Source organism: Limanda limanda, chromosome 17, assembly GCF_963576545.1.
Source record: "Limanda limanda chromosome 17, fLimLim1.1, whole genome shotgun sequence".
Classification (NCBI taxonomy): Eukaryota; Metazoa; Chordata; class Actinopteri; order Pleuronectiformes; family Pleuronectidae; genus Limanda; species Limanda limanda.
In genome coordinates this window covers 16,846,459-16,862,492 of record NC_083652.1, presented here as the reverse complement: position 1 = coordinate 16,862,492, position 16,034 = coordinate 16,846,459, and the positions used below count along the sequence as shown (strand labels likewise).

At 46.6% G+C, this 16,034-nt stretch overlaps 1 protein-coding gene across 1 annotated transcript in view; it reads left to right on the top strand.

Annotated features, from left to right (window-relative positions):
* The window catches only part of cacna1aa (calcium channel, voltage-dependent, P/Q type, alpha 1A subunit, a), a 74,232-nt gene extending 60,587 nt beyond the window's left edge, over positions 1-13,645 (top strand). Inside the window, exons 41-51 of the mRNA XM_061089569.1 lie at positions 746-863; positions 1,281-1,388; positions 2,491-2,594; positions 3,966-4,075; positions 4,171-4,294; positions 6,900-7,013; positions 8,712-8,750; positions 10,691-10,907; positions 11,126-11,401; positions 11,540-11,607; positions 12,818-13,645. Of these exons, the coding sequence (XP_060945552.1) occupies positions 746-863; positions 1,281-1,388; positions 2,491-2,594; positions 3,966-4,075; positions 4,171-4,294; positions 6,900-7,013; positions 8,712-8,750; positions 10,691-10,907; positions 11,126-11,401; positions 11,540-11,607; positions 12,818-13,645 (2,106 nt within the window). The remainder of the gene's footprint in view (positions 1-745; positions 864-1,280; positions 1,389-2,490; positions 2,595-3,965; positions 4,076-4,170; positions 4,295-6,899; positions 7,014-8,711; positions 8,751-10,690; positions 10,908-11,125; positions 11,402-11,539; positions 11,608-12,817) is intronic.
* The last annotated feature ends 2,389 nt before the right edge of the window (positions 13,646-16,034 follow it).

Below are 16,034 nucleotides of genomic sequence, written 5' to 3'. Positions count from 1 at the left end.
GGGTGGGATGTGCAAGAACGGGTTGGGGGGGTTGTGGATTTAACACAAAGCTTTGATGGTTGGGTTAGAGGATAGGCAAAGAATCAGGATGTATGTGGAAGCATGATCTGCTGCATGTCCGGGTTGTCGCCGTCTTCTGTCACCAAACACACACGAACGTCATCTATGAGTTGGTGTGTGTCTGTGTATCTTATATAAAACAACAAGACCAAAAAAAAAAGGATCAAACCAATAAACAAAAACAAAAGCGTTCCCTCTCCTTAGATCGTTTTGTGGTTTATTGGTTTGTCATCTGGTCTGTGTTGTTTTCGATGTGAACCTCCAAACCCTTAGGAGGAGCTGTGGAGAGCGATAGTCGGTCCTCCTGTTTTCTCACTGAAGGTTCAATAAACCTGTGAGGCCTCGAAACGCATACAAACACAACATGAGAGGGAAATGAATGACGCGTCTTCATCGGTGGCTGTGGTGCTCACAGGTTCTCATATCAAAAACAGCATCAAAATCATTGAATCCAGCACAAACATTTAAATATGTGCATTTTGACGCCGCATCCGAGTAGAAACGTTTTACAGGCAGAGACGGACGCAGTCATTGGCTGCTGCAGATGTTCTTCACAGCTCCTTCACCCTTCTCGACCCAAACCCCTCCTCCCTTCCTGTCACCTGGAGGTTCCACACACACACACACACACACAGGCCACCCCAGTTCTCTCACGGCTTTCCCCCCTCGATTGGCTCTCCCACAGAGGCTGCTCCGCATGGATCTGCCGGTTGCCGACGACAACACGGTCCACTTCAACTCCACCCTCATGGCCTTGATCCGCACTGCGCTGGACATCAAGATCGCCAAGGGTGGTGCGGAAGGTTTGGAAATCCCTCTTATCGCCTTTCATTCAAAGTTTTTGACACGCTCTCTTCTGTTTCATGTCTCCGACCGTGAACCCCGAGGCCTCCGGCTCCTCCTGATGCTTCTCCTACTCTTAGCGCGTGTGTGACGTGAAGGTTGAGGTCCTGTGGATTCTCAGCCTGCGTACATCGTCCTCCACAGTTGAATTGATCGTATCTTCCATTGTTATCTAACTAACAGAAACTTTCTTCTGTCTGTTTGTCTTCGTGTCTGTGTGTCCTCCCCTCTTACCTTTTGCCTGGATGGTACTGTTCATCTGGCGTGCCTGCATGTCCACGTGTCTGACTTTTGGGTTTGTCTTTGTACCTGGGGCATGGTTGTTTGTGTAACTGTCTGTGTGTGCATGCATGCGCGTGTGCGTTGAATATGCCTAGGTGGTGTTGACAAGCACCAGATGGACGCAGAGCTGAGGAAGGAGATGATGGCGATCTGGCCCAACCTCTCCCAAAAGACTCTGGATTTGCTGGTGACGCCGCACAAGTGTAAGTGGAAAAGAGTGCAGGCGCTGCAACGCGGCTTGGAGACAGCCACCGTGCCACGCCCGGCGCTCCCACGTTTGTTTTCTCTTCACGCCACCCGAGGACCGCTTCTCTCAGCCAGTCTCTCTCACTGCTGCACCCTCTGAATCAGCTGGCACATCGCGCCCCCCACTCCCACACACACACACACACACACACACACACACACACAAACACACACACAAACACACACAACCTCACACCTCTAGTCTGTCGAGACATATTTATATCATGGACATCAGCAACAGAAGCATAAGTAGTGAACGGCTAAGATGTGCACACAAACATTCAGCATTACACCGACAGCTGTATACACACAATCCTCTCCTTCAGCAACAGAAAGCACACTCACTACAAAAGACCCCAACAGACACACACACACACACGAGTCGGAGACCCCCAGCTGTCTGTGCCTGAGATCAGAGGGTGCCCTACTATAGATCAACTCTCTATAGATGTCTTTTCACTCCAGGGGCAGTCAGTTCTGTGCAGCAAGTGGCTGATTGCATGTAACTAAAAAAAAAAACCTGTGTATTTAAACTTTGAATTAGACTGAGAACCAGTGCACATTTGCATGAAATTTGCGATGAGCATTGTTATGAGCTAGGCAATCGAGTATATATTGAGAATGAATTCGCAATCAAGTCCAAATATTCATTTTCAATCGCAGATTTGATTGTGTTATTATTTTTGTGTGGTTCTTATGATCGCATGTTAACTAAATCCTGGAGCGACCGCGTTTTGTTTTGGTTTTGTTTGTGCTGTTTCATGCATGAGATCGTCCGTTATCGTCTGATTTGACATCTGTACAATATAAGGTTAAACAAAAGCCTTTAAAAAAAAAAAAAAAAAAAAAAGTGACTGAAGATTTTTCAACAATATCAATCTGTCTGTGAAAAGACCTTTTGCTCAATGTTCATGTGTATGTGAGATGTGAGGTGTGAGGTGTGTGTGTGAGAGAGCGAGTGTTTTCCTGTTTGCATGCATCACCCCTCTCTGCCATTCCTTGCGCTCAGGGTTCATTACAAAGGGTCTAATCTTGCAGGGTAACTTGTCATTCTCTCAGCAGCGACAGACCTGACAGTGGGGAAAATCTACGCTGCCATGATGATCATGGAGTACTACCGCCAGAGCAAGATCAAGCGCTCGCAGGCTCTTCGTGACGAGCAGGTATTGTCGTCTTCAGGCAGAATAAGCCTCCGCTCGACCTGCATCTGACCCTTTTAAAGGCAGACTGACGCACTGAAACCAAGGCTGCAGGGCTGCTGCCCCCATTCATACGAGCCTGGGCTGTGACAACCCCTGTAGACCAGGGAGGAGTCTTCATTCAGTCACATAGAAGAGTCCACACAGGGGGTGAACACAAAAAACTTCACAATCTGCTTTCTCCTTCTACCAACAGTAAAAACTATGCTGCCATCTGCTGGACAAAGTCTATCACCTATTCTTTTCTCAGTAACTTTAGCTTCCGTGCAGACAAACACATGATTTATACTCGTAGCAATAATCCAGTAGTTGTTTTAAAACTAATGTGCATATTGGTCCAGTTTCTATGCCTGTGACTTCAGGGTTTTATTTTCTAGCAGGCTGAGATGTTGTCACAGCCCCTAATGTGCCCGCTCCTCAACATCATGGAAACCTCCGACCCTCTCTCGCCTCGGCCGCTTGTGAAGACGCCTTTACCTTCTCACTCCCCATAATCCAAAGCTTGTGACCCCGGGAATGTTATTTGCATTACGACACCACAGCAACCTTCTGTCTGCACACGGCCCCCTTTAATACAAGCGTTCATTGACACCATACTTAGATTTTTGCACATATAGATTTAGGAGGTTTGGATTTGAAACAAGGAAGTTACTTGTTTTCAAATCACAAAATAAAGGATGTGAAAGATTTTATTTGACATTTCTTTGGGATTATTTATCCAACTTGCATGTGTAACACGCTTATGAGCACATTAAAAAAGGGGTGAGGTGGTCATTGGGGGTTACTGTACCGTACTGTACATCTTAAGTGTATGACGGATAATTGTATGGCTGAATGCAGGGTTTCATACTTGACTTGTCCCATCATGCATTTCACCTGGTACCTGTTCCCTCCCACAGGGTTTGTGCAGTGTTTTTCTGCCACGATGTTCCCTCCCCTGAACAAGGCCTCTCTCTTATCGCTCAGTAGTATTTTCTTCAGCTCTCTGCATCCACATCACAGTATTATATAAGTCATGACATGAAATCTAGAATAATTCCTGATCACTCCTATCGATCTGATCCTGAGCTACTGAGTGGGTGAATTCCTGTTTGGGCTTCTCAGTATAAGGGCCTCTAATGGTTCAGAGTTGGGGATCAGGACAGATATGACTGTTATGTCCCAGAATGCACCCATCTCCTCCTCCAACCAGCTGCTGGGCATCCGAGAGCCCCCCCCCCCCCCCTTTACCCCCTTTTCTACGTCCCTGCTGCTCCTGCTCTGCATCTTTTCCTCCGCATCTCCCTGTCAGTCTGCCTGATAGCTGGCGACGGCCATGTTGTATATCTCACACAGAATCGCACGCCATTACTGTTTCAGCGCGTGGAGCCTCCTTCCCCCACCCAGGATGGGGGCCCGGGACTGAACAACGCCCTCCCGCCACCTGAGACGACTGAGAACAGCCTGTGAGTTGGATGTTGCTTTGACGTCACAGGAGGTGCTCTGTTGAAAGCAGACCATTTATGGAACCTGTGTGTGTGTGTGTGTGTGTGCGCCATAGGCCAGTGGAGGGGGGGGTCCCGGAGAGCACTTCATGGGTGACGGCCCGTGCTCAGGAGATGTCCGGCAGCTGGAGCCAAGAGGGACACCCTGAGGATGGCCTGGGAAGCATGAGCAACTCTCAGGTAGACAGCTCTCTCACACACACACACACACACACACACACTATACAGACCACAAACATGAATACATCCTTGTCATATACCAAGGTTATGTGAACAAGTACAAACACTCGATCCATTCAGCATTTGTTTTGACTTTCATGTCATTGCTACCAAATGAACCAAAGCAAAGAGGAGCCGAGGACACTGAAGGTGAAACGAAGGGTGATACATGTTGTGTCTCACACTTCTATGGAGAGCAGAGATCCACCGGGACATCACGTTTGTGTTGGTGTTCATTAGAACTGCGGTTAGAACGGAAACACAGCAGCCTGTTGTTGATCGGGGCATCGACTTGATTCTTGCTTCCCGGTCCTGTCAGTGTTATCTTACCCATGAGCTTGAGGTTACCCTGGTCAGTGTGAGAATGAACCACTTCCCTCATGTGCTGTGTAATCTGAGGCTTCTCTGCAGTAAATAGGACTCCATTCAGATCTGGTATTAACGTCCATCCAAAGGGATCCGATCACACGTGAGAGACATGGTCACTTTAATTTCACTGTGCCAACACAAAAGTGTCCTGGGCCACGTCCTGCTACATGTTCACGATGAATAGAAAGATTTTAACACTTAACACTTAAACACCATTTCATTTTTGAAATGGGTAAAATCTTTCTTCATAGCACGGCTGCTTACGCCTCATTGATTCACTCAGCCCCTCTCGACCCTGCTCGCTTTCTCTCTGTCTCTGTCTCTGTCTCGAAAGACACACAGAAACAAGCACACACCGACACACACACGCACAGGCGTTGGACACTCGGACTGTGTAAAAACTACATTATTTGGCCTTCATGAGCACAATTCACATGCGTGTTTATTCCCACGTTCAGCAGGGAAGTGAGATCCGATTACAAGTGATCACCGGAGAAACAATCAGGTGTTAATACCAGGTCTGAACAGGGCAAAGATATTTGTTCAAACTGACAATGGACTGGACAACTATCTCACCGCGGCACAAAATAGAGAAGCTCATATGCTCTCCTATGTCCCGCCTCGTAGATCATTTCAATTTCTCGCAATCTGTCCTACCTCAATTCTTGCGTTACCGGTGATATAGCGTTGACCATTCTTTGACTGGCTCCATCCCTCAGACATTTTGCTTTGAACGCAATTTTCTATCTGAGGGAATTTTTCCTTCACTGGTTAGTTTGCTCATTTCGTTGGGATTCTGTCTCGCGGCTCATGTGTCCGTCTTCATGTCGTTAAACCTCTCTGCTTGTAGACCCCCCCGAGCGGCTGACAGGTCCCTGTATAGGTCAACGCAATCACGCTGCTTCATATCAGTCAACAGAGGTCGAGAGAAGTTTAAAAGTTGAATAGAAGAGAGAGGCTGTCGGCTTCATGCAAACCGGTCAAATAGAAGGAAAATGGAATAATATGAACATCAGGCAATATGAGACAACACAACTAAAATGAGATGGCAGTCAATGTGCAGTAAGCACATGTTGCCAGGATTTAAATAAAAGCTTCCTCTTACCTATAGAGTGTATATAAAGATGGATGATTTATTTGACGTTTGCTTTTATTTGTCCATGTCCCACCCATTAACATGGGGGAGGATTTATAACCAGAACAGCAGTGAGCTGCCAGGTGGCGATTGATACAGACATACATACACAACCACATTTAAATCGCACAATGTACCAGTTCCTGCACCTGGTCAACAACATCTGATCAGAAGTGGTTAGCGAAGGACTTTAGTATAAACAAATAGACAAAATGTACTTGAGTATACGTAAACCTTTCTAAATGAGGAAGTACTTAATATACTGAAAGTACTCTAAGTAAAAGTACTTTCAGTGTGTATCCTCTTCCCTAATGCAACAGTCCAGTACATCATTCTGGCTGAGTCTCGTGGTGTTTCCTCACCAGTGATGGAGGCGGGGTCTAATGTTACCTGTGCCCTCTGATTGGATCAGGGAACCTGTTCCCCTCTCATTACTGATTACTTTTAAAGATATAGAAAAACAATGTGAAGAAATATATGGTAAAAGTGGAGTGGAGTAGAGTACAGATACTTGCTGATATTTGTAGTGGACTAAAAGTGAAAATAAATCGACATAAGTATAAGTATGTACTTGAGTACAGTGATGTAGTAAATGTATTTTGTTACATCCCACCTCTGCTGATCAGATGTCTTTTTTTCACACATTCTTTGAGCTGCATATGATTTTCCTCTCCAATCCGCTCCTGCTCTGACTCACCAGCTCCTTCTGGCATCAACAGAGAGCCTCCACCTCCCTGTGCCAGCATTCGCTTGCTGCTCAGTGTTTGGCAGCAAACACACAACTGTGGTTTGGAACAAACTCTCAGTCTTATCCACATAAAACCTCTCTTTTTTTCCATTCATCCCACAATTTAAAACCAAAACGACAAAAAAAGTGGCAAAGTCACTCACCACACACACACACACACACACACACTCTGATCAGAATCTCCCTCTGACGCTTCTACCTCTCTGAGACCTGAGCTTTCTTTGGATAACAAACTTTCCCCCACCCCCCTGCTCCCCTATCAGTTTTCATGGCAGCCAGTCACACCATCTCCTGCTCTCCTGCTCTGTTTGCAGACGGTAGAGATGAGAGAGATGGGGCAGGATGGTTACTCGGATACTGAGCACTTTCCACCAATGGAAGGCCACGGCAGGGCCGCTTCCATGCCCCGCCTCCCAGGCGACAACCAAGTGAGCAGCATTCTCACTTTTCCACTCTCGTTCTACTCCCCCTCATTACGTCCATGTTCCTCATTTCCTTTTGTTTGAAGCGATCACAATCACAAAGGTCTGACTCGTTGCTGTGGTCACTGAATCCATGTTGGAGAAGGTTTAGCACAGGGTTTAAGGTCCAGTGTGTTATATTTAGGTGAAAGGGATATATTGGCAGAAATTGAATATAATATAATCCTAGTGATGTTTTCACTATCGTCTTTCATCTAAATTGTATGAATTGTTGTTTTCTTTACTCTAAATTAGGCCCAGTATATTTAAATACTTTATATTTATATCGGGGCTGGGTCCTCTCTACGGAGGCCGCCATGTTTGTTACAGTGGCCCAAACTGGACAAACTAAATACCTTTTGGGTTTCTATGACAATTGAAGGCTACCACAGGTTCTCTTTCATGTTTGGAAGTGGAGGTTGAGGTCAGGGGTATTCAGCTGCAACGTACACCTTCACCACTAGATGTCACTTAACTCAACACATTGAACCTTTAAAGGGATTTCTTCTGAATTAAAGCAGTTTGGTTCAGAGTTGCATTTTAGCCCCAACAACAACCCGTAATGGGAAAATCACCGCCCTGTCCTGACGATATTTCAGCCTAAAACATGAAAATGTTTTTGTTAAAACTCCAAACTTGAATTCAGAAGCACCACAGCGAGGCAAAGTTCGACCTTCTGTTCCTTTTCTTTCTTCTTCTCTTCTCTTCTCTTCTCTCCTCTTTTCTTTATCTCATCCTACCGCCTGCATGGACGTTTTTAACAGTTGTCGTCCCGTTTTCCATCCAACACACTCATCCATCTTATATTGATTCATATCCCAGTGAGTGCTCTGGTTGTCATATGCACACAACAGATCAATGTGCGCACACAGACAGACACACACATGCAGTTGAAACACTTTTTTGACCCCTATTATTTCCTCTTTTTTGTCAAAACCCTGATTCATTTACCTTTTGTTGATCTTCTACTAAACTGTCTCTTCCTTCCTGTTAAAAATGTTTTGCCTCTTTTAGAATTTTGGGGGCTGTTGTTTTTTTTTCCAACCAGGACTGGAACCAGCATGATATTATATGTTCCAAGCGTGTGTGTGTGTGTGTCTGCGTATGCGTGTGTGAGTATGTGTTGTGCAGTACATATTCTCTCACACTGTTCCTGTCACATTGTTGTTTGCCTTTTGTCTGTTGCAGTGTGTGTGTGTGTCTGTCTGTGAATATGCGTTTCCATATCTGTGTGTCTCTTTGCTGATTGTCGTCATTGCTGTTGTTGTGACCACGGTGCCGTGGAGTGAGCTTTTCCATGGTGAAATTGTGTGTATTACACTGTTCTGGCTCCAGCCGCCCGCAGTGTCTGTGGTAAGTCTTTCTCTTCCACCTCCACTGCTGCTTCGGTGTCTAATCAGACTCTCTCTCTCTGTCCCTCCTCCTCTTCCTGTCTCTCTCTTCCCTCTCTACACTGTTGCACCCCATCTCTTTTTGGGTCACACCACACCTAACTCTCCTTGGTTTTTACGTTTTTTGTCTTTGTCACTGTGTATCCATCCATCCCTGTCTCCCTCCCCTCTGCCTCCCTCTCTGGTTCTTTGTGTATCCTCCGTGTGTGACTTTGGTGTATTTGTGGCTCTGTGTGTGTGTGTTTGTGTGTATGTCTTCTCTGTGCTCATACAGCAGCGGAGGAGAGGGAAACAACGTGGCAGTAACCTCAGTGTATGTACCCTGTCTTCCCTGTCTCGTCTCTCTCTCTCTCTGTCTGTTTTCTCTCCCTTTCACTCTCACACACTCTTGAAACTCTGCGATTTCCTTATTTACCGTGTCTCCATGTTGTGTCCTTATCATTTCTAGGCCAGAATTTATATAGAACTTCTAAGTTTAACATCTTTTCAGCATGACCAAATCTGGTGTCAGCCCGACTTCAAAACTGACCCCAGCATCCGTGGCTACGTCTCTAATGCACTTAACATAGAGAGTTTGGAACAGGGCCGAATTCTGCATGTCCCCTCTTATTATCAACGGCCACTGTCCTGTGGCCTCTGTTTCTGTCTTTATCTCTCTCTTTCTGTCTCTCTCTCTCGGTTTCTCCCTTTCTGTCTCTCTCTCTCAGCTGCTGCTGCTATTGCTCTGTCGCTCTTTGTCTTCATGCCTGCCTGCTCGTCTATGATGGCGTTGTCAATGTTTCCCGTCTGTGTCCAAGTCTCCATTTACACCTGCATGCTAGCAAATTGTTGAAATGCATTCAAGTGAGTGGGTGTGGTTTTATTTATGTGCGTGTGTGTGTGTGTGTGGGTGGGTGTGTGACTGAGAGAGAAAAATATGTATGAAGAATGATTTGGATATCTGTGTGCATGAATGGATATGTTGCTGGGATTCTCAGTGCTACTCCAATGAGGCCCGATATTCTGGTGGTTTCTTTACATCTGCCAACCCGTCACATGTCAGTGACACAATAACTGGAAAACTTGGCACACACAGCTGCCAAAAGGACCTAGCACTGACGCAGCCTGGTGTGGTTTACATGCCCAGGTCAGCTGCTCATGGCACCATAGGCTCTGTCCTGCTGTCCCGCCCCAGAGCGTGAGGCCTCTTGTGGGCCGAGGACCCAGGACAACCCCTATGTACCTGCATGGCTGGAGGAAAGCACGCTGAGGCATAGCAGAAAGAAAAGAGTTTGGAATGTGCCATGTATGGGGAGGTGGTGATGATGGAGGAGTGTTACAAGTGTTTACCCTTCTTCCCCTTTTGCTCTTTCACAAAGCAAGTTACAGAAGCATGGAAGGCATGGCCGTTTGCCATCATCTCTTTTATTTGATTTATTTTTCTCCTATACTTTTATCTCCCTCTGCATCAGGGGTCGGCAATTACTGTAGTTTCAGGCCTGAGCCAGTTTTTCTTAATATTGTACATTTGAGGACTAGCACAGGTTTACAGGTGTAGTGGAGACACTTTGTGGGAATTCTTCTAAAAACCATTCAGGTTGGTGTTTTAGTGTTTTATGGGTTAACCATAGTCAAGGATTTTAATGTCTGATTAATTTGGGTGGTTTTATTAGATTTCTGTTATTTGTCTAGTAACTTAATTAGACTTCACTTCAGCACCAGGACCTGTTCACATTAACATATACTGGTGCAAAAATAAAGGATGTTATTGAATATTCAATGGGTGATTAAGTCCATATTGATTTAAATATTATTCTACCCATCTACAGTGGTTGTATGAATTCTAGGGCCCAAATAATTGTGATGGTGGGGCCAAATTCTGCCCATGGGCTGCTTTTTGCCGACCCCTGCCGTATAAGCAATATAAAGTGTCTATATTTTGGAAATGGCATGATTGGAACATTATTTCTAATGTGGGAGTGTTGACGGGGGGTTCAGATTAACCCAATTCACACACATGCACACAAAGACACAAAATACATTGTGTCTCTTAACTCCATCGCTCGCAGAAGACATCTAAGTCAGAAAGCAAAGGAAACACTTCTCGTTGCCTCACTCCCCTTTCTCTCCCTCTGTCCCCTGGTGGTCTGTCTCTCTCTCTCTCTCTCTCTCTCTCTCTCTCTCTCTCTCTCTCTCTCTCTCTCTCTCTCTCTCTCTCTCTCTCTCTCTCTCTCTCACTCTCTCTCTCTCTCTCTCACTCTCTTTCTCTCTCAGCCCATCAACGACAGCAGTCCCATGAAGCGCTCGGTCTCATCCATGGGCCACAGCAGGTCTGGGCGAGGCCACAGAGACAAAGGAGGGGCGGAAGACTACAACATGGACCGTGTGATTCCTGAGGAGGGGAGGACTTCCAGACACGGACACCGACGAAAAGACCGGAGCCACCGGGCGTCCGAGAGGTCCCTCTGCCGTTACACGGAGGCCGACACAGGTAGGACAGACACACACACACACACAAACAACTATAGGCAATAACGTGAAGGTTTGACAGATGCCATGTAAACACAACTGCCCTGTGTAGAAGCTGCATTAGAGCAAAACTAAGATCATTTTCTCTATGATGTCATATTGTGTATCTAATATTATCACAATCTTTAGTGTTTTCACCACACCTCACCCCACTGACATCTCCGACAAACATCCCATCAGGCCTGGGCACAGACCTGAGCACGACCACCCAGTCAGGCGACCTCACGTCCAGAGAAAAGGATCGCGACAGGGATCGTGGACGATCCAAAGACCGCAAACACCACCACCATCATCACCACCATCACGGCTCCGTGGACAAGGAGCGCTACGTGGCGGAGAGAGGCGGCGAGTACGGACACAGGCACACCCGTGACCGAGAGCACGACCGGGAGCAAGACCGGGAGCACGACCGGGACCACGACCGGGAGCACGACCGGGAGCACGACCGGGATCAAGGCCGGGAGCACGACCGGGATCACGGCCGGGACCACGACCGGGATCACGGCCGGGACCACGACCGGGACCACGAGCGGGACCACGACCGGGACCACGACCGGGACCACGACCGGGAGCATGACCAGGAGCACGGCCGAGAGAGGGAGAGGGACCGCCGCTGGTCACGATCGCCCAGTGAGGGTCGTGAGTGCATGACACACAGACAGGTGGGCTTCTGTGTACTTGTGTGCATGTAGTGTCTAGTCTAGTGTGAGAGCAGTGCGTTGCTTTCTAATAGACATTGCGGTGGTGGAACACATTTTCTGTGTTAATCTGAAAAGGATAACACAGGGGCCGCTAGTTTGATGGAGGTCAACTGGTGCAAAATGTCAATAATGACCTGGACGTAATGGGAAACCTTATGTCAGAGCTGTGTTGGGTTTGTTGTGAAATGCTGATCATGGACAGTTGTACCATTGTAGTTATGGTAACAGGGGGATCCGGATACTCTTCTATGTCATGCCGCCATCAAACTAGAGGCCAAAAAGTGTTGTGTTCCCTAACAAGACAAAGGTTTTGACTACATGCACACAAACAAGCGTATTATTGTGGTTAAATTCATCTAAGTACATATGCAGATGTTCTTTTTGTTAATGAAGTCACTGTTCCAATGTTTCAGCAACCAAACAAATATGCATAAAAATGTATATTTGACTGCTGCCCCTATCTGCCCTGCCTGAGTGTTTTTGGATTGTTCTCTCACGTTCCCTCACTACCTTTCCTTTGACAACATCCTTAACGTTTTAGACTGCTTATTAAAATAGAAAAACACAACGGTATGATTGTCGTACGCTCCAAAACTTTTGTGATGCACAACATTCAGCCTAATATGTTTTTGAAGAGTAATTCTCTTTCAACTGGAAGATTTTTCTCCCATTTGAATCTTGATTTGAAAAGTAGCTCCTTGGAACTTGCTGTCACACAGCTCGCATCACGAAGTTTAAAGGCAAACATATTTTATGTACGTAGAGTCACCATATTTATACCCTGTGCCACATTTGTTGCTCGGGAAATCAACCCTTTACCCTTCTTTTCTCCTGTCGTCTTTTGTTTTCTCTCCTCTGCCTGACATGTTGCTTCTCTGTGTTTGCTGCTGTTTGGAAATCACATCTGCTTTGTTTCTGTTTGGATGCCTCACTTTTCGACACTCCTCTCCTCCACTCCACTGACATTATGACTGGTGCTTTTATTCTTATTGTTGTGTCTTCTTACTTTTCTATCGGGACTCCTCCTGCTGTCTCTCCACATTGTACTCTTTCTTTCCCTTTCTATTTGTTTCATACTCCTCTCTCTCCCATCCTCTACTTTATTCTACATGTTCTGTCGTTGAATTTGTGGTACGTTCTTTTTATTTGCTTTATTCCACTTTTTGTGTAGGGCAGTAGTTCAGTCAGCGGAAGTCCTGTCCCCTCAACTTCGGGGACCAGTACGCCACGTCGAGGCCGCCGACAGCTGCCTCAGACCCCCGCAACCCCCCGGCCCCATGTTACTTACTCCCCTGTGGTCCGTAAGGCCGTGCCCACCCCACCTGCAGGGCCACAGGGAAGACCACCTGCCCCAGCCCCCCGACGCTTTTCTCCCGAGCCTCCCCAAGGCCAAGGCCCTCCCCACGGCCAAGGCCCTCCCCACACTGGACCCCCACCCGCCCACCATGGCACTGCTCGCCAGGGTCATCATCCACCGTCTCGTTGGGGAGACACAGGTGGAGGAGGCGGCTCCAATGAAGGGGACGCCTGCTTCTACAACCAGGACTATGATCCCCACCATGAACCACCTGCGTATGAGCAGAACCCCATACAGGGGGGCAACCCTAATCCACACGGCGTGGCCAACCACCCACTGCCGCCTCCTCCACAACCACATCCACATAACCCCCATCCCCTCCCTCTGCCCCAGCCACACCCCGTAAACAATCCACACCCTCATCCGCCGCCCCACCCACAGCCCACTCGCACCTCACCCAGGACTGTACACCACGCGCCTCCTCCAACCACCGCCCTGACTGGGCCTGTGCAGGGCCAGGTGCAGCCTGCCGCCCAGCGTCGCCTGCCCAATGGCTACCGCTCCTCCTCACCTTCCACACATCTCCATGGACCTCCACATACTGGGCCTCACAAGGTCCCGCCTCAAGCTGGGCATCCTAGGGGGCCCCGCAAGGGCCTGCATGAACCCTACAGCGAGACGGAGGAGGACGACTGGTGCTAGCCTCTGGGGAAGGGGGAGGGGCGTAAGGAGGAGAACGGTCAGATAGATGGACTGAAACATGGACAAGAGAAGCTCTCAGCCGGAGCAATGACTGCCAAGGGAAACCACGACTTTTTCTTTCTTGTCGATTCGAATCGATTTTCCCTCTCCTCCAGTGCTTGGCATGTCCCAGCGATGGTGGGCTAGGTAGAGGGAGGGGTGTCAGGATGAGGGGATGGAACAGGAATGCTGAGGCAGGATCTGGAGAAACTAATGGGTAAGAGGGGGATCACAAACCACCTCCATGTTCTACTGGCATTGTTGTTGCATTCATTCTCTTGATGCCAAATGAGACCAACCTCAAACTGCAAAATGTTAAGGATGCAAGCAGGAGGGGTGATGGACACTAGTCTTTGTGTGTCTTAAATTATGCCTCTGGCAACGAGCTACAGCCACTTACAAGATGTCAAGAGTTGCGACTCGACAAAAGACACTTTACAGTCAGAGACAAGAACGACCACTATTTCTTTTTGTTTTGCCTCTCTAAGCTAACGCCAGTTAAGTTAGCTGCGAAAAGATTGGGAAACCAACCCTCCCAGCCACCAGTTGAATATTGATGAGTTTTATCATCTGTGTTTTTAAATAAGAACAAACCTGACAATTAGCCCTCCGCCTGTATGAGGTGAGAAGTGGGTGGGAGGGTTGGGGAGCGTTGCACGGGGTTGATAAGTCTCTCAGTCAAAATCTAGAGGACAGGATGGGGTTGTTTTTGGGGACGTTTACCCCTGTCCCTAGAGAACACCCTCCTCCCTGAAACAATTTAACCAACCTCAACCAATGACCTAAAAGAGAAGAAAAAGATGGGTTTCAGAAACGAAAAAACAAACAAACCAGTAACTGTTTTCTGCAGTATTTCTTCTATTCCTGCAGCTGCTTCTTCTTCTTCCTCCTTCTCTTCTACTTCTTCAAAACATCGAAGCTTGAATCTTCTGTTGCACCCCACACAGCTTCGTTTGTTAGACGTGCGGAGTTGTACACCCTGTGGAATCCTGCATGAATGATACAAAAAAAAAATATTAATAGCAACAATGAGAATCTACTGTATGTGGGGGGAAGTTTTCCTCAGTCCTTTCTGTTGTGGTCTGTAGGGTTTCTCTTTTTGTTTCTTTGGTTTAAAAAAAAAAATGCCTTTCTGTTTCTATCTCTCTCTCTCTCTCTCTCATCTGTTTGACATTCCTCTCTCTGATTCCTCTCTCTGTACCTTCATCCACACTCAAATCAAGTGACAGAAGGATACAGGGAGATCGGAGAGCTGCTGTTTGTAAACTCGACAGAACAAAATGATTACTTTTTGCTTGCTTGTCTGTATGTTCTGTGCCAAATGCTTGCCACTGATTCAGCTGGAATTTGCACATATTTTTGTGGAAGTAACTTTTTGTAACTAAGGTGATGAATCCTAAAGTGATACACTGGGAAGCAGGGTAACGTGGGGCGGTGAAAAAAAAAAGTGGGTGTCCATGTTGGTGAGCAAGTTTGACAAATTAGTAACATCTCAAAAGTCTTCCAGGGTTTTGGGTTAAAATAGAAACACCAGAGAGAAAGAGACCAATAGAAAGGAGAGGAACTCGTCATTGTTGTTTTCTTTGTTCCTGATTGTCATAATGGATAAACAGATGATATAATAACTTAAAATGATCATGATGATCGTGATAATGAGGCAGATTCTCCATGTTTTATATATAAATATATATATGGTTTTCTGTGCGTTTGTTTAATTTTAAGCTCAGCAAATCATTTTTCCAACCCACACTTGCATTGTGGGAGAATGGGTTTGCAGGAGGGAAAACATGCATCAATGATAAGCAGTCAAAAGGCTAATGAATTTAAGAATATAAACAGTGGATGGAATTGAGATGGCTTCACTACTGTTTTTTCTGAATTCAAATAAGAAAAGTTTACCCTCCTGCAGCTGCTCAAATAGAGTCCCTCCACTTGTGACCAATAGGTGGCAGTGTCAGACAAAACAGCGTCTCCCCCTTTACTTCACCTCAGAGTCAGAGCTGTTCCACACTCATCAGTTCATTCTCTCACTATAGTTACACCACCTCATCTGTGGTAGCACACAGGTGACTGACACTTCAGAAGGGTTGGAAAAAAAGATTTCTGGGCCTTGTCATGAACCTGGTGGGGGGGATAAAAAAAGAACTATGTCATGTGTGTTTCACTCCTATATCTTTATTTCGATCTGCGTGTTTCTCTGTGTGCCTCAAACTAACACTTGTCGTCACTAACACACACCACTGTCAGCCCCATCATTATTTTAATTTATGTATTTGACCAATATTTTACCTGGAGGCCTATCACATGTTGACCAGAGAATGCACCGAAAAAATTGAAAAGATCAAAAAAA